The sequence below is a fragment of the Phocoena sinus genome, chromosome 5 (genome assembly GCF_008692025.1).
Source record: "Phocoena sinus isolate mPhoSin1 chromosome 5, mPhoSin1.pri, whole genome shotgun sequence".
In the NCBI taxonomy this organism is placed as follows: Eukaryota; Metazoa; Chordata; class Mammalia; order Artiodactyla; family Phocoenidae; genus Phocoena; species Phocoena sinus.
Genome location: NC_045767.1, coordinates 22,211,446 through 22,233,519, shown reverse-complemented (window position 1 = coordinate 22,233,519; position 22,074 = coordinate 22,211,446). Strand labels below are relative to the sequence as shown.

Here is a 22,074-nt window from a genome sequence, read left to right as displayed (position 1 = left end):
CATTCTCCCCAAAATCCAATCCTCTCAGTCTCAGAGGGTGGAAACTCTATTCTTCCCATTGCTCAGCTCCCCAAACTTGGAGTCATTTCTCCGTCTCATATCTTATAACCAATTCTTCTGCAAATTCTATTGGTTCTACTTTCAAAATATATCCAGAATCTGACCACTCCTCACCACCTACACTGCTCCCCACCCTGGACCAAGCCACCACCATCTCTTGCCTAGATTATCGCAACAGCCTTTCTAAGTGGTCTGTCCTTGCTCCACTGTGCTCTGTTCTCCACAGAGCAACCAGAGTTGTCCTATTAGAACTGCAGTCATATCATGTCACTTCTCTGGATAAGACCCTCTAACAGCTTCCCAACCTAGAGTACAACTAAAGTCCTTATGATGGCTGATGAGGCCTACATTATCTCTGACCAATCTCCTAACTTCTCTATCCCTTACTTTGTCCTAGTCACACTAGCCTCTTCACTGTTCTCCAATATACCAGACAAGTTACCACCTCAGGGCCTTTGTACTTGCTCCTTCTTGCTGGGATGTTCTTCTCCTAATATATACTTCTGGCTTCCTCCTGCATCTCCTTCAGATCTTTAGTTGAATGTCATGTTTTCAATGAGGTCTTCCTCAGTCATTCTATCGAAAATCACAATCCCTACTCCCAGCAATGTTGTCTGCTTTCCCTGCTTTATTGTTTTTCTTAGTATTTATCATTATCTAACATACACTATTCTTATTTGTTTATCTTGCCCTATGCCTATTTCTCCTACTAGAATGTAAGATCCATGAAGGGGAGAATTTAAAATTTTTTATTTACTACCCAGTGCCTAGAATAGTAACTAATATGATAGGTGCTCAATAAATATTTGTTGAGTGAATAAACTAGGAGGGAAGAGAGGAGGAAAACCAAGATTATATGGTTTTCTGGAATCAGGAATGAAATCTCTTCAAGAAAAAAGGTAATATTGATGCATTTTTGACTTAAGATGTGTTTATTTGAGATGTGTTGAAGCCATGCATGCCATTTTGGCATCAAGAGCTTTGATACAAAATAAGGGAGCTAAAGGTCCCCTAACCAACATCACTTCTTGACCCACCACTGCATATCATGGAATCAGGAGGTAAGAATGGAGAATGGATTATTAAGCTAATGGTGGTGAAGGCCTTGCTAGAACAAAGCCTTGTTAGAACAAAGAGATTGAATATAATAATAGATGTATTGTACATATAAACATAATACAACATAAGCCCAGAAGAGCAAGTAGCCCAAGAGCAAGCACAAACTCTACTTAGGAAGGTCAGAGAAGGTTTCAAGGAGGTAGAAATATTTGTAGAAGGGGACTGTAGAAAAATCAGTGGAGACTCACCAAGTAAGAGAACTCATCAAGTAGAGGGAAAAACTATTGTTTGTAAAACTTCTAAGTTCCAAACAATGAAGAGCCTACCAACCTCAAGCCCAAACATAGTTTTAATATAATCTTATCAGTCATATAAAAATGAAAACAGGAGAGAACAGCAAGAAGACTGGGACTGCAGTCACTTACAACTTTTGTTGCTTGCTTGGAATAGACAGCAAAGAATGAAACAATACCTAGTTATATATCCTCTGAACACATTTTGACAATTTCACATTTCACCACCCAACATAACCAGATCTGTGCCTTGGGAACCAACAATCAGATTATTATTTCCTCTCTTTCTTTGGGTAAGAGGGGTGCGGTAGAGGTAGACTTCCATCCCCCCAGCCTAAAAATGACTTAAGAGCTTGATTAGATTGTAAGAGGGAAAAGGTAGAAAGAGGATTCTAGGATGATTCCTGGCTTGGTCTACTGGGCAGGTAGTGATAAGTATATTGTTTGAGATTGGGAATTCCTGATGAGGAGCTCATATAAGAGGATGATAAGCCCAGTTTGGGGCGTGTTAATGTTGAGATGTTTGTGGGACACTAAAATGAGTTTTCTAGTTGCAATTTGGAATACAGTTAAGAAGGCCAGGAGATAGATTAGGATCTGCCGTCAAGGAGGTCACTTGTGTCAAAAGTAATTTCAATGAACTGACGGGGCACAGCCTAAGACTAATGAAATCGGGAAGTTGGCATGTCTGGACCTGTTCAGCACCTGGGCCCTGGTAAATTTACCCTGATGATGGCATGCTGGAAGGCCTTCTGACGGCACCACTTGGCCCAGATGCCAAACGTCCATGCACATTTCCTTTTCAACCTTGCATGGCACATACTTCTTCCCTCCTACCAGGATTTCTCTCCAATGATCAACCATCATAGACTTACATCTATCCTGAAGTGAACCACCCCAAATCTCAAATTATCAGAGTTTTTATTGTTTTACACAGCAATATTTGTTTCGCTTTTATCTCCAAACTGTCAAAGGTTCCTCTTTCTAAACACACAAGCACGCACACATGCAAATTGCTTTCTTTTTAGCTACTGAACTCTCTCTCCCCTTTAGTTCACAAACAGTTCTTTTAAATAAATGGTTTCCATTTGCAGCTTACACTTCCCATCCACTCATTCTTGCCTTAAATCCTTTCTATTTGGGTTCTGTTACTACCACATTAAAAAGTGTCTCTAAATTCTGCCAGTGACCTACTTCTTGCTAAATCCAGTGACCTTTTCTCATATGTCATCCTCTATAATCTCTGTGGAGAATTTGACGGTGCCTTAAAATTCTCTTTTCTCTTGAACTTTGCTCTCCTGTTTTTTTCTTTTCCCGATTTCTTTAACTTTTTCTGATTCATCCTTTCAATAAACATTTACTAGGCACTGAATTTTTTACTCTTAAAATGTGTCATAATTTATGAGATAAAGTAGTAGGTGGATTTGGGTTCAGGCAAACTACATGGGAAACCAGTAGATTAGTGGACATTTGCATGGGAGCATAGAATCAGAATAAGGAGAGTTATTCATACAATTCAGATTTTGTTAATGACATTAGGTTCTGATGCACTGATAAATCACTCCCACATAGGATATATACTTAACAAGTATACCAGACCCTTCACTTTCTGTTTTATTTCTTAGCAATTCCTCTTTTGATCTACACATGCTTTATTTATATTAATCCCACAGCTCAATTCATATTTATATCTTTCCCACTTAAGGAACTATTCTTTTTCTATCTGTGTGGCCTTCAACATGTGACTTAACCTCTCTGTGCCTTGTCTGCAAACAGGGGTTAAGCCATTATTTTTTAAGGTGACAACATATTTTGAATGTCATCCTTTCTCATGTTTATGCTAAAGTTAAACATTTTGGTGATAATAATAATAATGGCTAACATTTATTACACAATTAATATAAGCCAGGCATTGAGATAAGTACTATGCCATGCAACAGCCTTATGATGTTGATATTATGATTGTCATTTTATAACCATGCTGCTGAGACTCTAGCATGTGATACATGGCTGTGAAGTCCAGATTCTGTCACTAAATTCATTGACTATACATTCTTTTAAAAAACTTCATGTTTTCTTTAATTAACTTTTGTTTAATTAGGTCATGCTAAATTTGTATATAAAAGCAGGGGTGACTTCTCGCAGGTGAGAAAACTGTCAAAGAAAATGCTCCTGTAGACAACAGGAAAAATACAGGTTGGCTAGAATCGTGAAAGAAAATGTGACAAAGTTCTGGATAAATGCTGGGATTATACAAGCAAAAGAAAAAAAATAATTTGCAGGTTTTCTTTGGCAACATCTTTCTTATTATTCCTGTAAATGAAACTTTCTCTCTTTCCAGGTTCCCAACCTCATTACGTTAGCTTCTGTCCTTGACAAGCTGGTTATCGGGCTCTGTTTACTTCTCCTTTTCTCCCCAGTTTACCTTAAGGCTCAATTTAAGAGCCTAGAAGGAAATGCTTAACTAAAAGACATAAATTTGCAGAGGAAGACAAGTAAAACACTGGGCTTGCCTATAAATGGATTATTTTGATGGCGTTGGATTTGATCCTTATTTTTGGCAGTGAAGGTGGTAAGTGTGTTTGTGTGTGTGGTACATGGGCCAGGAAAGGAAGGAGAGGTCTGCACAGCAACTGGCACGTTTTCATTGTTTATGTTCAGCATTTTAATAACGTTAGTATTTGCACAGCTGAAGGAAAGGAAAGCACCCTGAGGATAGACACCATGAGGAACTCTAGAAGTTTGCAAACCAGAAAAACATGAGTTGGGAAAGAGCCATAAATGTTAATAAGTAAAAAGCACCTCAGCCAAGATAAACCTAGTGTTGGGATGCTAAATTCCAAAGGGAATCCAATAGGAGCACATTGAAATACTTAATCTGACAACTCTTAACTCTGTTTTTATCATGAAGGTATCAATACAGAGATATTCAGAGATCAAGAAGTTGGAGATTTCTGCACAGTATAATGAAAACACAAAAGCCTTTAAATGAGAACTTTTATTTATTTATTTTTTAATAAATGTATTTATTTATTTATTTATTTTTTGGCTGCTTTGGGTCTTCGTTGCTGTGAGCAGGGGCTACTCTTTGTTTTGGTGCATGGGCTTCTCATTGTGGTGGCTTCTCTTGTTGCGGAGCACGGGCTCTAGGCACGCAGGCTTCAGTAGTTGTGGCGCATGGGCTTAATTGCACTGTGTCATGCAGGATCTTCCCAGATCAGGGCTCAAACCCGTGTCCCCTGCATTGGTGGGTGGATTCTTAACCATTGCGTTATCAGGGAAGTCCTGAGAAACAACTTTTAATTTCATCTCTATAATTTACAAGTATGTTGCATGGGGGATTTTACTTAATCTCTCAGAACCTCAATTTCCTCATCTGCAAAACAAAGGAACTGCCTAGCAAACAGTAACTAAATAGTGGCTGTAATAGTTCTGTTTACTATTAGTTGGTGCCCTTAGGTCTCTGTCTTGTACTATCTCACTTTGGCCAGTAGGATAATCACCACAGCTCTGCTTATAACTATTCTGCCTTTGCTATGGGATGGTAAGGAGATCAATTGTAAGCTGGACCTTATTCAATATAGGAAAACAGAAACCATGGAAGGCATGGCAATTAGCTATTAAGGAGAACGCAAAGGCTTTTTGCACAAACCAAAGCCCACGCTTCCATAGACAGCCTCATCAGCTGTGAGTTTTTACACATTTTTTTTATCCTTTCAAGCAGATTCTTTCCTCCCAGGGTTACCACCATATCTAAGGACCTGAAGGCTGGTAAAGAACAGATAGTCCTCTCAGATATGTCATTCAGCACTAGCCTGGGAGCTGCCCTGTTTGGATTCTCCGTGCAATAATCCAGAACTGAGCCTCAGTAATGGTAATGTGCTGTCTGCCCACCTAACAGACGGTCAGTCCCTACATCTTGGGCCCCCCGGATCCTGCCCTAATCTCCAACTGCCTACAGTCACCTAATATAGACTCAAAATGGGACAAGGAGAAACACAGGATTAAAAAACAAGTGCCCAGTCAAAGGAATATCAATGTAGACATTGTTTACCACTTGGCTAAAGGGCTCATGTTTACCACTGGCTGAATAAAGTTGCCTTTCATGGGTCCTAATGGTGTGGATTTTTGTTAGGTGGTTTGTTGGCAGTAAAATTCACCTTATTTATTCTTTTTTTCTCTTTTAGCAAGTGGTAAAAGAGTTGGAAATGCAGCAGGCCCAGAAATGGAAATGATTTGGTTATAGGGGTGTTGAAAAGCTCTGCCAAAAACTTCATCGTCACTAGCCTCCTAAGGCACCAGGTTCCATCATTAGAATCCCATTATTCTGCCTACAGTAAAAGGTCCTGTCATTATCTTTAGCATCAATTAGTTTAAAATACTTAGGGCCTTGGGGGGAAAATAAAGTCCTACTCTGTTTCATTTGGGGTTAGGGAGACACTTCAAGGACAGGAATGATTAGTAGGCCCAGTGTAGGTACTGAGACCCTGGGGGTAGGAGAGATTCTTCTCTAGTGTACAGGATGTGTGGGTGTGGAGAGGACACAGGGAGGAGGGCAGTCCTGGGTCTTAGAGGTGCGAGGGTGGGGGCTACAGCCAAAGAAAGACTGCAACATGACAAACTGGAGGGGAGTTTAATCTAGAGCCAGACCTCTGTGTAGATGAAACAGAAATACGTTAACTGCGACTTGATTTAAAATTGAAAGGCACTGACTTTCAGAATGGACCATCTGAAAATGCTGCATAATAACCATTAAAGTTCTTTTTAAAATTTAGCTGTTGGGACTTCCCTGGTGGCACAGTGGTTAAGAATGTGCCTGCCAATGCAGGGGACATGGGTCCGAGTCCTGGTCGGGGAAGATCCCATATGCCGCGGAGCAACTAAGTTCCTGAGTCACAACTACTGAGCCCGTGAGTCACAACTACTGAGCCCGTGCGCCACAATTACTGAAGCCTGCGCTCCAGAGTCCGCGAGCCACAATTACTGAGCCTGTGCGCCACAACTACTGAAGCCTGTTTGCCTAGAGCCTGTGCTCCACAACAAGAGAAGCCACTGCAATGAGAAGCCTGCGCACCACAACGAAGAGTAGCCCCCGCTCGCCGCAACTAGAGAAAGCCCATGTGCATCAACGAAGACCCAACGCAGCCAAAAATAAATAAATAAATGTTAAAAAAAAAATTTAGCTGTTGTGTCATGAAGCAAATGGATAGTATACATTGTTTTAAAGCTATGATACCAGTGACTAATTCTTTCTTCTTTTGAGAACAAATAATAACTCAAAAACCAGAAAGCTATCAGAGATATGTATAAATGAGCTTAAAATATAAGGCAAAACAATTTTTGGTATAATTCAGAAATAAACAAAAACAAGTAAGTTATTCTATTCTTCAAAACTTTAAAAATCTTTTAAAATAATCTTTCATTTTGGAAACCAAAATCAACATAACAATTACTGTCTTTTGAGGACACCATTTCAACCTATAGAACTGTATATAACACAAAATTGGAAACATATAAAGGTGACCAAATAGGAAAATGGTCTTTCTGAATATATTTTAATTTTTTTACTGAGTAATGCAGTTGATTATTCTAAGGTTCTAAATTCTTCCATATTGCAGGAATAAAATAGTAAAAGGAAAAATTAACACTTACTAAATTTTATTAAGTAACAATTTCTAAAATTGTTACATGTAAAATGTCCATGGTTCTATGTGGTAGATACTGTAACCTCCATTTTACAGACGAAAAAACTAAGAGTTTGAGAGACTTTACTAATAGCATACCACTGTAAATGCTTAAGCCAGGAATATAAAAGCAATTTAGAGATCTTGAGAGGGAACTTAAATTTATTGGCTTGGCTAAATGTTTCTCACTGGTACCTAATTAATAAATTCAATGCAAACTTTTACTTAGAAGCAGTTGCAACAGGTTAGCTTACACCTACCATTTACTACCTTGAACTGTCAATCCTATGATCAGGCACTTATTTTGGTTGCATATAAAACAACTTCTCCCTTAAGTAGCCACCATCATCTTATACTCAACTGACTGTTTATTACAATTCTATTTCCCCCCAAGTGCTTGACATAACAGGAAAATAATTCCAAACTCATGCATTCCACAATCTCCAACCCACTCATTTATTCATTCACTTAATGAATATTGAATGTCTACAATTCTTGCTGCTGAAGATATAAAGCCTAAGTCTTATGAAGTTCAATAGGAAAAAGAGATACCAGATAGATGATAGAGATAGATTGATAGATGGATGACAGCTAGCTAGCTAGCTAGACAAATAGATATAGATATAGGTATAGATAAAATAGTGTTATGCCCTTGTGGCAAAAACTGAGAGTTGTCACCCAGTAATCATTATCTTCTTTGTCAGTAAATTAACCTCTGAATTTAACTGGGCGTGGCCACCCAGAATAAATCTACATTTCCCAACATCTCTTGAGCTGTGTTTGGCTATGTGACTAAGTTCTGCCAAAGGGATGTAAACAAAAGAGATCTGAGCAATATCAGGACATGTTTGAAGGAGACCTTCATTACTTTTTCTTTTTCTTTTTCCTGCTGCCTTTCTCATTACTTTTTCTTTTTTCCTGCTGACTGAAATAAGAGCATGCTGACTAGAGCTGAAGCAATCATTTAAGCCCAAGGGGCTGCATTTTAGGGCCAACGAAGCAAAATGTTAGAGTTGACTGCACCCCTGATAATTATGTCAATCACACAAACCCTAGATTATTTACCTCTGGGCAAAATTTATGTGTGAGAAAAACAAACTTCCATCTTTTTGAAATTTCTGTTTTTAGGGTTTTCTGTCACTCCCATTCGACTTTAATCTTAACTAATACAAAAATATTTAAAAAATAAAGCAGAGTAAGGGCTTAGAGTGTGGCACCATGTGATATTTTATTTTATTTTTTTCTTTTTGCGGTACGTGGGCCTCTCACTGCTGTGGCCTCTCCCGCTGCGGAGCACAGGCTCCAGACGCGCGGGCTCAGCGGTCATGGCTCACAGGCCCAGCCGCTCCGCAGCATGTGGGATCTTCCCAGACCGGGACACGAACCCGTGTCCCCTGCATCGGCAGGCGGACTCTCAACCACTGCACCACCAGGGAAGCCCCATGTGATATTTTAGACAGGGTGACTGGGGAAGGACTTTATGAGGAATCAATAGTTGGGGGGAGTCCTGAATGCATGAGTAAGCCAAGTGGTAGGGGGAGAGCATGTTCCAGGAAGTGGGAAATAGTAAGAGCCAAAGCCTGGATATGGGAAGGAACATGCTTCTGTGTTCCAACATGGCCTACCTTCCCAACTTCTTATCCTGATTCCCAAACAGAAATCCTTGACTCCAGACCTTGCAGAGATCAGTCAACTTTGCAGGCACTGTTCTCTACAGGGTCTCTTCAGAAAGACTCATGACCCAGCTGTGAGTCTAAGCTTTTACTCAGATAGCTTCAAGGCTCAACTTCTAAGGCCCATTACAGAATGCTCCCCCACTTCGCCATTCAAATATAACACATTTTTCTGAACTTACTATAGGTTCTCACTCTTGCTTAAGGGATGGCACTATTGATCTGCCCCATATTGCTTTCTTTCTTCTTGAAACTCCTTAGATATTATGGTCAATACTTTCATGTTAATTGTTAATAATCTATCATTCTGTTCTAATTGACGTATTCAATATGTATCTTTTGCCACCTCAATTAAGATGTAATGTAAGGGCTACATCTTAAAAAGTTTTAAAAATCTTTTTTGGCTAGTATCTCTTCAAACAGAAGGTACTCCATAAAAACCTTCTGTATGTTCATTCAAACATCTCACAAACTAGAAACACAATGGAGAGAACCTAATCTTTCTTGGTTCCTCCCTTTTGCCAGGAAGATATGAGTAGCTGAAGTATTTGGTGCTATATATAGTCAGTTGATGTCAGCTGGATGCCAGTCTCTTCAGAAAGGCTCAGTCCCCAGTTTGAGTCAGAGCTAGGGACCATGCTATCCCAGGCTCAAGGATAAAAACCATCGGGCCCAAGTGCCATCCATATTCCATCTCCAGTCTTTCCTCCACAAATCAGGATTCATCCTTCCTGAAAATCACGGTCTAAGAGCAAGGTAAGTATATTGTTTCCTAAAATGTTCTATTAGTCAGTTGTCCAAGGAAGTTCAGAGTTGTGACTCATTAATGGGCTTTCTTTGCTTTAAAGGACAGCTGTTGATGCCAATATTAAAATACTACCACCAAAGAGTTCTGGTTTAATCTGGCGTCCTTTCTTCATTCTTACAATTTGCTGGAATTGATGTACTGTGATGTTAGTACAAATGAAGGCCAGTAAGGAAATAATGACAGATTAAAATAAACTGTGGAAAAGAGAGAGGAAGGGGAAAGGAGTCCAGCTCTTTCATCGTTTCTCATTGCCCAATAATCATTGTACTAGTATATAGATAAGACTGGGCTGGAAACTCTGAGAAACAGCCTCTGTTCACTGTGACATTGCCTGTCAATGAATAGCATGCTCTGTCACCAGACAAGGAATGGTGTTAAAGTCTTTCAGTAGAAAGCAATAATAAACTCTTAATAAAGAACAAAGATGCTGTCTCTCAAAAGGATGATTATAAAACACTCCAAATGAGTTCTTGACATTGCCTCAATAATGTTCCTTTATTTTTCACAGGGAGGGAACAAAAAAATCATGCTATCACATAATACCATGGTGAAGCAGAGGAAACAGCAAGCATCAGCCATCATGAAGGAAATCCATGGAAATGGTATCAGTGAAAACCCTTCACAGCAATAATATAGCTCAGCATTAATGTAGACTCTTCCTGATGTTATTTAATATTCTATAGTTTACTTCCTTTAAATTCTTGCTATTCTGTCATAACAAACCTGGAGCTCTAGGGGGTGTATAAAAGCCTATGGTAACTAATCCTTTTGTAGTCATCCTTTCTCATTTGAAAGCTATTTTCAGATGAACAACTGCTCTAAAGGAATGAAGCAATCTGACAGCTGATGTACATTCTACTTGGCTTGCCTTTCACATTTCACGTTATAAGTTAATATCACCACTCTCAGATCTTTTTTTCTCTTTTTTGGACAGGTCTCATACAATTTTGTCTTCATTGTCCATCCCACAAGATCTATCTTGATTTCTTTTACCTTATATTACACAAATCATTCAAAATCTGTTCTAGCGTCCTTTTTTTTTTTTTTTAAAAAGGTGTTAAGTTGGAATTCATATTCATTGTGAACTTCTTTAACCCTGAAACCAGTCTTCATATTTAGTAACTGATTTACCGAGATATTCTGTGTGGAAATCTACTTCTATTTATAATTTCTAGGAAAATATAGGTTTCTTATAGTCTCAAGCATATAACTCAAAAAAATTTTAATATAAATTAGATGCAAGATGATATTCCACTCTCTTCTCTAAGCTCTAGCAAAACACTCTAGAAAGTAATGCTTTATACATTGCTTTTTGATTGTTATAAAGGAAATTCAACTTTGATTGTTATAAAGGAAATTGAGTAAAGGATAGCATCAATTTTAAAAGTTAATAAGTAGAATATCTAGATAGTTTTAAGGGCTGATTTGAGCCATTCCAGAATATATTTGTGGAGTTTTCAGGGCACCTCCTTATTTCCCTTCTATTAACAAGGAATGTGACCTTTTACCTGAACAATACTAAGACCTAGAGCAATGAGATCTTTCACCAGGTAGCTGGGAAAAGGCATAAGTATAGCATTTTTATATTTCACCTTCCATAAAGCAAGCTGAATAGAACCAATCAGAGACTGTGTTAGATGCTTCCCCCCATAATGCAGTCATATCTAAAGGGTTCTGTTATTAAGTTTTGCTTTCTATTTTTTTGCAATACAAAATCACCATACTGGCTTCAACTTAGACCCATTTTTACTATGATGTCAAACTAGTTTGGAATAAAGTGAAAATAATTCTGAATCAGACACCAGAACTAAATTTGTACCAATGCAAGGTTCCAAAATTCAAGCTTCTTTTAAATTTTTGCACTTCTTTGTATTTCCTGCTTCATGTAGTTTACTTGAAATTGTTTTAATAGTTTCCTTGATCAATAAGGAAAAAATCAGATAATCACTTGAGTTTGAGACTAGATTATTTATCTTAAAACTAGGCTTGGGATAAGTTATCATTTTCTAATTGCATCATAATCACAAATCAATCCATCATTTTAATGTATTCCCAGTTTAAATCATGTGTTGGATTCTACTCTCTTATTTCTGACATAGACCTATAAGAGTATCTTTTCCTTTTTTTATAATATAACTTTTGTTTTTTTATGAAATATAAAGAAAAAGTACAATTATATCTCAAGGGGAAAAAAAACCTCAAGACTATAATCTCACCACCAACAGGTCCTGGCCAAGTAAAGTCTGCTGAAGCCCTCCCTCCCAAGTCACGGGAAGATTTCCAGTCCCTTAAATGGAGTCACATGCTCTGCCTTTGTTTGGAGGTCAAGTACTACAGATAACAGGGATAATCACAGACTTCTTTCTTAACTCATCTCAGATAAAACAGCTGCAGTACTTTAGGAAGCAGTTTAAATAATTTCCTTCTTTTATTTCCTCTGACATTTTACATGGAACTTTACTATTTGTATATGACATAGTGTTTAGAGATCTGGAGCTAGGGGAGTATCATTTTTTCTAAGGAGGCAGAAATGAGACATGGACTGCAGAGAAACCTTTCTGGGAATAATTCTGCAAACTTTCAAACACTTCACACCAACAAAAACCTGTATAATTTAAGATAAAGCATGCAACTCTTTTGATCTTAATTCTAAGACTAAGTAAAATTTGGACTGGATTGTCCTCTATAAAAATGAATAGAGAAGCTATTTGAAGTTCTTCTCCCACTCCCTTCTCCCCTTGTGCATCAAGATTTTTTTTTTCAGTATTATAATTCATTTATTTTTTATATCACTTTTCAAAGAAATTTAGCCTGGAGGAGAATGAAATGTGACAATGAGTTGTCTTCTAAACCTGAGCTAGGAGTTCAGTCCAGTTCTTGCTGTGGGGAGAGAGACTATAGCTGGTGAGCCTTGAGATGATCAGTAGGAAAATATAAGAATCAAAAAGGAGAGTTTTTCATCAGAGCACTCATTGAATCTGAAGGAGAAATAACCTCAAAGAATTACTGAGAAATCCTACCCATATAGACTAAAATACATAGAACTGGATAGCACAAGTAAAAATGTAGATAACTCAGAGCCTCTACTAACTATATGCCAATTGTTCACTCATTATGGATCCATAATGATTTGGTGTCAAATAATGTACCAGAAGCAACAGTAATTAATAAAAAGTATCTCCCAACACTAAGGCTCTATACCTTCAGACAGACCATCCTCAGCATCATATCATGATGATCATCAACATGGTCATCAACATCAATATTAAAAGTGTTAGAGCTGATGATTAGTAGCTGTTTTGTGTTACTACTGTGATGCAAAACCCAGAAGCTTTAAACAGAAATATCAGAGCCATGTTGCAACTGTATAACAAGTGCTATTCTAAAAGACAAAAACACCAAAATACTTTGCCATTATCTGTCATGAATTAGTTGTGGAGGCAAGAAAAGATGGCTTATAATGGTTCCATGCCCACCAGCCCTGTGCTATTTACTCCTGATGCTGTACATATTCTCCAGTGGTGATCATGTTTCTCTCTCACTCAGTAACTCATTTGAGACTTGATTACTGAAGGAAGAGAGAGAGAGAGGGAAGGATAAAAGAATAGGAAGTAATAAGTCTATAGAGAAAGAGAATGGGGAATGAGAATGGAGGAAGGAGAGGCACTCTAGAGCAACTGGCATCTGTCCGGAAATGGTGGGGAAAAGGAATAGGAATTAAAATTATCTAAGAACTGGGAGTATGCTGTCCCCTGATCTTAAGCACAGATATTGCTGACAGTTTAGAAGAAGAGCTTCAGAAATAAAAAGACTACAGTTGTTTCAGTCACCCTACGGTTTTCGCACCTGGGCTCTGTGAGGACTTTTTTGGTATGTTTTTTGTTTGTTTGTTTTTTCCCTCATGACTGGTGAACAGCTTTTCCCAGCACACAGAAGAAGACTGAGCAGATTGTTTTTGCGATTTCAGGAAAAGAGTTTAGTCTGTGGTCTGAAAACAGGAAGCCAGGTTCTAAATGGAGTGCTGTTGTTGATATCGTACCAGGAGCCCTGAGTTCCAGACCAGACAGCAGATACCTCATCTGAAAATGAAGAGGTTGGATCTGTTGAGTCATCTAATTCTAAAATTTCATGATTCTATTATATTGAGCTATGTGCTCAAACATCAGTGTATTTGAGTTTTTCCACCAATAACAGAGGCAGTGATAATATTAACACAAATTGCAGGGGTACTTTGAAAAGCATAGATATAATGTCTTGACTTTCAGACAAAAGATAATGTGAAGACCCCTTTTACTTTTCCTGTATAAGCATATCTTAAACTGTAATTAATCAAGTCATCAATATAAAAATGAGGACACCAGGAAGGACTTAAACACTACAGATCAAATGTAAAAAGTCTAGGGGAGAAAAAGAACTTAACCTAATGCTTAATGTACAAATTTGTTAGTTTTCTTTGGTTTAAAATTTCACATTAGCATTCTCATAACCCGAAGAAAAAGCATGCTTTATCTTGAAAATTGGTGTGCAATAATATGTTGTGAAATCATGGATTTTTCTAAGCATGCCATAGATTTCTAATAACGCTCTCCAGCAAAGTAGCAGCAGAGAACTAGGCTAAATTCCAATTTATACCAAAGTTGAAATTATAATGTTTAATTCTTGCCATATTCTATCATCCTAGAAGAATGATGAACATCATTTCTTTGTTGCCTTTTTCACTCTAATATGCTCTAGATATACATCCTATAAACAGTACTAGATGAATTACTGGTTTGTGTAACTCAATTTGCATAATTCAATACATTGGTAATCTCATTTTTTAAATGTTTATAGATTTGCACAGTTATTGAACGGTAATATATTAACAGTAAATTTTTGAACTCAAATCAAGGCAAAGAGATATGAAATAGGAAAATATAGAATCCCAGATGAGTTTCAAAATCAACTTTTTAATCTAGAGAAAATTATTAAAGATTACTAATAAACCTTTAATCAAATGTAGACTTCTCAAGTATTATTCAAAACCACAGTCTGGACTATTAACTTTTATATAATATGTATATATGCATGTTGCAGTATGCAATAATGTATATTTATGGACTATTATTCAATCTACACAGGCCAACTGTCTGTAAACAGGCAGAAGGGTCCTGTTAAGTGTAGAGAAAATCTCTTGGCTTCAATCAGGCTTTTAAGTAAATTGATAGGACCACCCTAAAGCAAATAAATTTCAGTTATCTCCCCTTCTGTGGTTTTGCCCATTTTACCAGAATTGCAGCTGCCCGTGAATCATGGCGAAACAGTTTTAAAAGATCTTTTGTCCTACTACTATTATTTATAAGTGGGTATCTTTACAAACTATGAATTGGATTCACTGATCTAACTAAATATGTAACTTTGGTAGGATCAAAATTACAAATTAAAAATACAGAACTACCTGTGCACACATAAATCCTTGTTGACTAAGTTTTAGAATGTTAACCTATGAAATAAATGTGAAAAAAAAAGTTTTTTGGAGGAATTTAGGTTCAGTGTCTGCTCATAAGACTGCATATTGAAGAAAGGTTTGAAAAAGGAATTGATCACATTTTCAAAGATCACTGATACTCTCCCAATAAAATGCAATTTTCCATTTGGTTTCCAGTACTCATAGTAATATGGTTAAAGTAGAAGGAAAGTATATTCAAAAATCAAAAGTTTGAACTTTTTAATGTAAGATTTTAAATCTTAATTTGGCTACAAAAATAATGCACATTTGAGGACATTACTGAGAAAGAATATTGATTACAATTATTTAATATTTCTAGTAGATTGAAAAATGTGGAGGTTTTTGTGGAAATTAATTTGATAATGGTCAAGACCCTAAAGTTATATTGTAATAGTTTTTTATAATTAGATATTTATTCCAAAATAATCATTATTTCCTTAAAATAATAGCAAACTATAATAGATTAAGTCCTATAAAATCTTTAAAGAATAAATGGAAAATTCTGGATCACTATAAACGACATTAACAGGAAAGCATGCCTAGCAATATTATTTTCAATAGATGATCTAATGCCACAAAGACAACCTTCTAATCCATCAGGGCAAGGATATGAACCCTGAATAAGTTATATCATTTATCAGGCATCCAGATTAAACACACTGTTAAGACCCTGCACAGAGTTTGCAATAAAGGGCAGGGAACAGCTGAACTTGGATTCTATCTGCTCAGTTGACACCATTCTTTTCACTCTGAAAGTTTAAGTAAATGAAAGTGTTCATACATTAGATTTCCCAACTCACAGATGGTCTGGAACTCCAGCTCCAATTACATCATAAACTTAACTACTGGAAGGGAAGGGGAAAAAAACCTTGGAGAATTTAGTTTATGTCTTTTATTGTTTGTTTGTTTATGCAAAATATATTGACTTAAAATGTTCCTATGTCTCTATCAGTTTGCTAGTGAATATTTAACTGGTTCTTTGGGGGGAAAAATGCCTTGGTTTGTAGAATCTGCCAATTTCTGTGGTATAAATACTCTTGCCATGGCCAATTTCGAGCTACCATCAAGGAGAAACTGAATGCAGAGTTGGAAAGAGATGTGTAGTAATACAACACTATACAGTATTTCCACCATACAGATATAATAGATATAAGAAAACATCAAGAGCATAGATAATAGCAAAAAGGAGCAAAACATTTAGAAAGTGATATTTTTGAGTATTTATTGCTTTCTTTTTAATATAACTTATTATTAAGTTTATATAATTTAATTTTAATAGTGGTTATGTTCACTGAGTTTAACTACTGGCTAACAGAATTTCTGAAAATTTATCAATCGACTCTTGTGAACCAGTACAAGCCTGCTCCAGACACCACTAGATTTCTCATGCAGTGCTTCTGGTCCCAGAGATACACAGGACCTTTAGATGGTCACTCAAAGCCAACTATTAACTCACTGTCTGTTACTTACAGAGTAAGAGGGAGAAAATTTAGGCTTAAAGGTAGTAGAAGGAAGTATGAAGAATAAGCAAAGAGAGTTGAGAGTTGGTCAATTATTTTGTGTGCCTTCTCCTCTTTCCTTTTTGTCTCTTTTGTCTCCTCTCTTGTGGTATAAATTTACTAGTAATAATGGATTGTACCAACTGATTATTGAGGGTAGGTAAGTTCCTCATGGCTCTTGCTGCACATCTACTCCTTGTAGCAACTTGGGTGATGATTACTGTGTTTTGCTAAAAAGGAGTGAATGTTTCTTATGAGCCCAAAGGAGTCTGGCCAGAGGTATATCCATATTTTATACTTCTGCTCTATTTTTCCTCTCCTCTTCGAGGCCCCCACTGCTGGGCTTCTAGGCTATTCTTCTTTACTCTTTCTTGATTCCAATCTTAATAGACTTTTTGGACCTACATCAGTGAGATGAAGATCTGAAGAGAATAACCATAGTTAGCATGCTTTTAGTTGAAAATAGCAGAAAATCAGAAACAAACTAAAGGGAATTTATTGCCTCACATAACTGAAAAGTTCAGAGGTGATTTGTTAAGTCTTCATCTGGCAGCTCAAGTATGCCATTAAGGACCAGGTTTCTTTCTCCCTCTGCTCTGATTTTCTTGGGGTAAGCTTCACCCCACATCTGGCTCTATCATTTTATCAAGTACATACCAACATTTTCCTGGGCAATATACATCCGTGCTTACCTGCAGCAGGAAAAGAAAGTATCTTTGGCACAATGTACACAAAGAAAAGTCCTGATATTTTGCCTCATTGACCTGGGTCAGGTCACACACCTGTTCCTGTATCAATCACAAAGGTTAATTAATTCCTGTCAAATATACCCCAGAAAACTATTGTAAATCTAAGTGGCCATAGGGATGGAATTCAAGTAGGGCATGTGGTTATTTCAGAAACATTGGTGGAATCAGCTAATATTGGTGGCCATTAGGAAGAGGAAAATGAGATAAAAACATTTTCTCAAATTTTTGTCTTGGGATCCCCAAATTAAACTTATGCCATAGCTTGAAATTTAGAACTTATAGAAAATAACATAATAATATGCTATTCCTTTTTCTAGCTCCTCTATTTTCATTTAACTGTTTATAATGACTCAAATTGGCAACAGAAAAGGAGAGAAAGAGAAAAGCTGCATCCCTGTTTTGGTTTCCTTATGAAAAAACTTTGTAGCCTTAACTGTAAGGAGAGATTCCATTGCTATAATATAAAGACTGTTGTCTTTGCATTTTCTAGTGGCTGCCTGCTTTGGGGCATTTTTATTTCCTGAAAATGTCCCATTAAAAAATTTGTTTAAAAACATTATTTGTAATATATAAATACATTACATAGAATGTGTATTCCTAGAAGGTTAATGGACAAAAAAAATCTATTGATTTCGATTTTCTGTGTTATTATTTTATTCTGTTTCTCTCTCTTGCATTGCTAATTGAATTATTTTAAGAAGCATTTAAGAAGCAAAGGAGATTTCCCCTCCACCCCGTAGTATTGCATCAAATTACTATAAGCCATATTGTGTCTTTTTGATCATTTGTGATCTAAAGGGAAGTTGCTATTTTGATTCCAGAATCAAAAAGCTGAAATAGTCCACTCCTGTCACACTTTCTAGAACACTGAGGGATATATTCATAGACACACTGAAAAACAATCCAGCTCCTTCCATGTTGCTAGCACACAGTAACAGCCTCCAAACACTTGCAAATAAACAATAGTGAATATTCCCTGTAGAACTCAGCAGAGCTGGCAAACAAATCCCAGGAAACTGTAAAATACCCTCATCTACCCTGTTGTGCGCCTTCATTCCTCTTCCATAAGCTATTTCTGCCAACTCTGGGGACTGTAAAGCACAGAATTTTTTTGTTTTTTTCACCTTAGAGAGTAGACAATGCCACTCTGCGCTGCATTAGGAAGGGCTATGGAAATTTTTTAAATTGAACATTTTTTTAATAATAGACTTTATTTTTTAGAGCGGTTTTAGGTTTACAGAAAAACTAAACAGAAAGTATAGTATAATGTTCCTATATACCCCTTCTCCTCCCAGCACACAGTTTCTCCTATTATTACCATCTTGCATTAGTGCGTTATACTTGTTATGATTGACGGACCAATATCGACGTAGTATTATTAACTGAAATCCACAGTTTACATAAAGTTTCACACTGTGCGGCACTGTCCTATGGGTTCTCATGAATGCACACTGTCACGCGTCTGCCATTACAGTATCATACAGAAGAGTCTCACTGCCCTAAGATTCCCCTGTGCTCAGCCTCTTCATCTCCACTCCCTCCAGACAGCCGCTTGGCAGCCAGTGATTCTTTTACTGTCTTCCAAGGTTTTGTCTTTTCCAGAATGTCATAGAGTTGGAGTCATATAGTAGCCATTACAGACTGGCTTTTTTCACTTAGCAATATACATTTAAGGGCCATTCATGTCTTTTCATGGCTTGATAGCTCTATTAAACTTTTAATTTTGATATAAATGTAGTTTACATGGAGATGTAAGAAAGAATACCAAGCAATCCCACGTACCTTTTCCCAGTTTCCCACGAGAGCAACATCTTGTAAAAGTATAGTACAATATCACAATCAGAATATTGATATTCATGCAGTCAAGAGAGTCCTACCAATCACTAATGTCTCCCATTTATATATATATATCTTTTCATTTTAAGATGCTATAAAATGGAATCATACAGTATGTAACCTTCGGGGATTGGCTTTTTTCACTCAGTGTAATTCCCTCAAGATAGATCCATTTGCTGTGTTTCAATAGTTTGTTCGTTTTTATTGCTGAGTACCATGCTTTGGATGGACCACAGTGTTTTTAACTTTTTACCTACTCATTAAAGTACATTTGAGTTGTTTCTTTTATTATTATTAAGAATAAAGCTGCTATGTATAAAGCTGTATGAACATGTATAAAGCTGTATGAACATAAGCTTTCATTTCACTGGGATAAATGCCCAGTATTGCTGGTAGTCCTATGTTCAGTTTTTAACAGAGCCTATTAAATTATTTTCTAGGGTGGCTGTACCATTTTACATTTCCAACAGTGATGTATGAGTGATCCAGTTTCTCCACACCCTCCCCAGCATTAGATGCTGTCACTATTTTTCATTTTGGCCATTCTTATACGTGTATAGTTATATCTCATGGTTTTAATTTGCATCTCTCTAATGACTATAATGTTGAACGTTTTTTCCTATGCTTATTTGCCATCTGTATATCTTCTTCAGTGAAATATCTCTTCCTGTCTTTTGCCCATGTTCTAATTGGATTGTTTGCTTTTTTACTGATGACTTTTAAGAGTTCTTTATATATTCTAGTCTGTTTTCAAATATGTGGTTTGCAAATATTGTTTCCTACTCTGTAGTTTGTTTTTTCATCCTCTTAACACAGTATTTCTCAGAGCAGAAGTATTTAATTTTGCTTAATTTATCAACCGTTTCTTTTATGGACTGTGCTTTTGGTGTCAAGTTTAACAACATTTTGTCCAGCCCTAGATCCCAAAGGTATGATCATGTAATTTTTCTTCTTTAGCCATTTAATATGGTAGAATACATTGATTTCTGAATATTGAACCAATCTTGTATCCCTGGAATAAACCCCACTTATTCATGGTATAGAATTCTTTTTCTGTATTGTTGAATTCTATTTACTGATATTTTGGTAAAGATTTTTGCTTCTATAAGCATGAGGGATATTGATCTGTAGCTTCTTTTTTTGTGTGTTGTTTCTGTTAGCTATCAAGGTAATAAACTAATTGGGAAGTGTTCCTTCATCTTCTGTTTTCAGGAAGAGACTATGTAGCATTGGCGTTAATTCTTCTTTAAATGTTTGGTAGAATTCTCTGGTAAAACCATCTAGGTCTGAAGATATCTTTTGGGGGAGATTTTAGAATTATAAATTCAATTGCCTTATAGCTATAGGATTAATCAAATTATCTACTTCATGTTGGGTGAGATGTGTTACTTTCTGCTTTTCAAGGGATTGGTCATATTTTTTCTGTTTTCAAATTTATGTGAATTTACATGTAGAGTTGTTCACAGTATTCTCTTTTTATCCATTTGCTATCTGCAGTGGCTGTAGTGGTATCCCTTATTTTGTTCCTGATACTGGTAATTTGTATCTTCTACATTTCTATTTTTCTGTGTCAGTCTAGCTAGAGGTTTGTCAATTTTACTGATCTTTTCAAAAGCCAACTCTGTGCTCAACTCATTTTTCTCTACTGTTTTTCTGTTTTTAATTTCTACTCTTATCTTTATTATTTTCTTCCTTCTGCTTGCTTTGGGTTTATAGTATAGATTTGATACTTTTCCTCTTTTTTTAATGTATGCATTTAGTGCTATAAATGTCTCTCTCAGCACTGTACTGTCTGTGCCCCATAAATTTGATATGCTCTATTTTTAATTTCAATCAGTTCAATGAATTTTTTATTTCCCTTGAGACTTCTTTGACTCATGGATTGTTTAGAAGTGTGATTTTTTTTTAGTTTCCAAATGTTTGGAGATTTTTCTGTAAACTTTTTGTTACTTATTTCTAGTGTGATTCCATTGTGATCAGAGATCATACTGTATATAATTTTGATTCTTTTAAATTTGTTGAAGCTTACTTTATGGTCCAAGATATTGGTCTATCTTGGTATATACTCCATGTGCACTTGGAAAGAATGTGTGTTGTATTGTTGTTCAGTAGAATATTTTATGCTGTTTATAAATATTTTATAAACAGTAGGATTATATCCTACTGGTTGATGGTGTTGTTGATTTCTTTTATATCCTTACTGATTTTCTCTCTGTTGTCCTATCACTTGTTGAGAGAGGAATGTTGAAGTCTCCAACTCTTAATTGTGGGTTTATCTATTTCTCCTTTTAATTCTATTAATTTTTACTCCATTTGCAGCTCTGTTTTTTGGTGCATACACATTTAGGATTTCTAGGTCTTCTTGATGGATTGACACTTTAATCATTATATAACGTTCTCTGTCTCTGGAAATTTTCTTTGCTCTGAAGTCCACTTTGGAATTAACATAAGCGCTTCTGCTTTCCATTGATTAATGTTTGCTTGATATCTTTTTCTATCCTGTTACTTTCAACTTGCCTATATTGTTCAAGGCACTTACTTGATGTGAGTTTCTTCTAGACAGCTTATATTTGGCTCATGTTTTGTTTTTGTTGTTTTTTTGCGGTACACGGGCCTCTCACTGTTGTGACCTCTCCCGTTGAGGAGCACAGGCTCTGGACGTGCAGGCTCAGCGGCCATGGCTCACGGGCCCAGCCCCTCTGTGGCATGTGGGATCTTCCCGGACCGGGGCACGAACCCATGTCCCCTGCATCGGCAGGTGGAGTCTCAACCACTGCGCCACCAGGGAAGCCCTTGGGTCATGTTTTAAAATCCAGTCTGCTAGTCTCTATCCTTTAATTAGGGTATTTAGAGCATTTTTATTTAAGCTCTACTACTGATGTGGTAGAGCTTAAGTCTATCATTTTATTTTTTGTTTTCTGTTTG

At 36.7% G+C, this 22,074-nt stretch overlaps 1 protein-coding gene and 1 long non-coding RNA gene across 7 annotated transcripts in view; one reads left to right on the top strand and one right to left on the bottom strand.

The window, feature by feature from the left end:
- Nucleotides 1-22,074, bottom strand: part of LOC116753884 — a 289,521-nt gene that overhangs the window by 227,328 nt on the left and 40,119 nt on the right. The gene's annotated exons all lie outside the window — the stretch shown is intronic.
- MYOZ2 (myozenin 2) overlaps nucleotides 9,397-22,074 on the top strand; it is a 34,982-nt gene continuing 22,304 nt past the window's right edge. Inside the window, exons 1-2 of the mRNA XM_032631850.1 lie at nucleotides 9,397-9,525; nucleotides 10,086-10,179. Coding sequence (XP_032487741.1) covers nucleotides 10,104-10,179 — 76 coding nt within the window. The 5' untranslated portion in view covers nucleotides 9,397-9,525; nucleotides 10,086-10,103. The remainder of the gene's footprint in view (nucleotides 9,526-10,085; nucleotides 10,180-22,074) is intronic.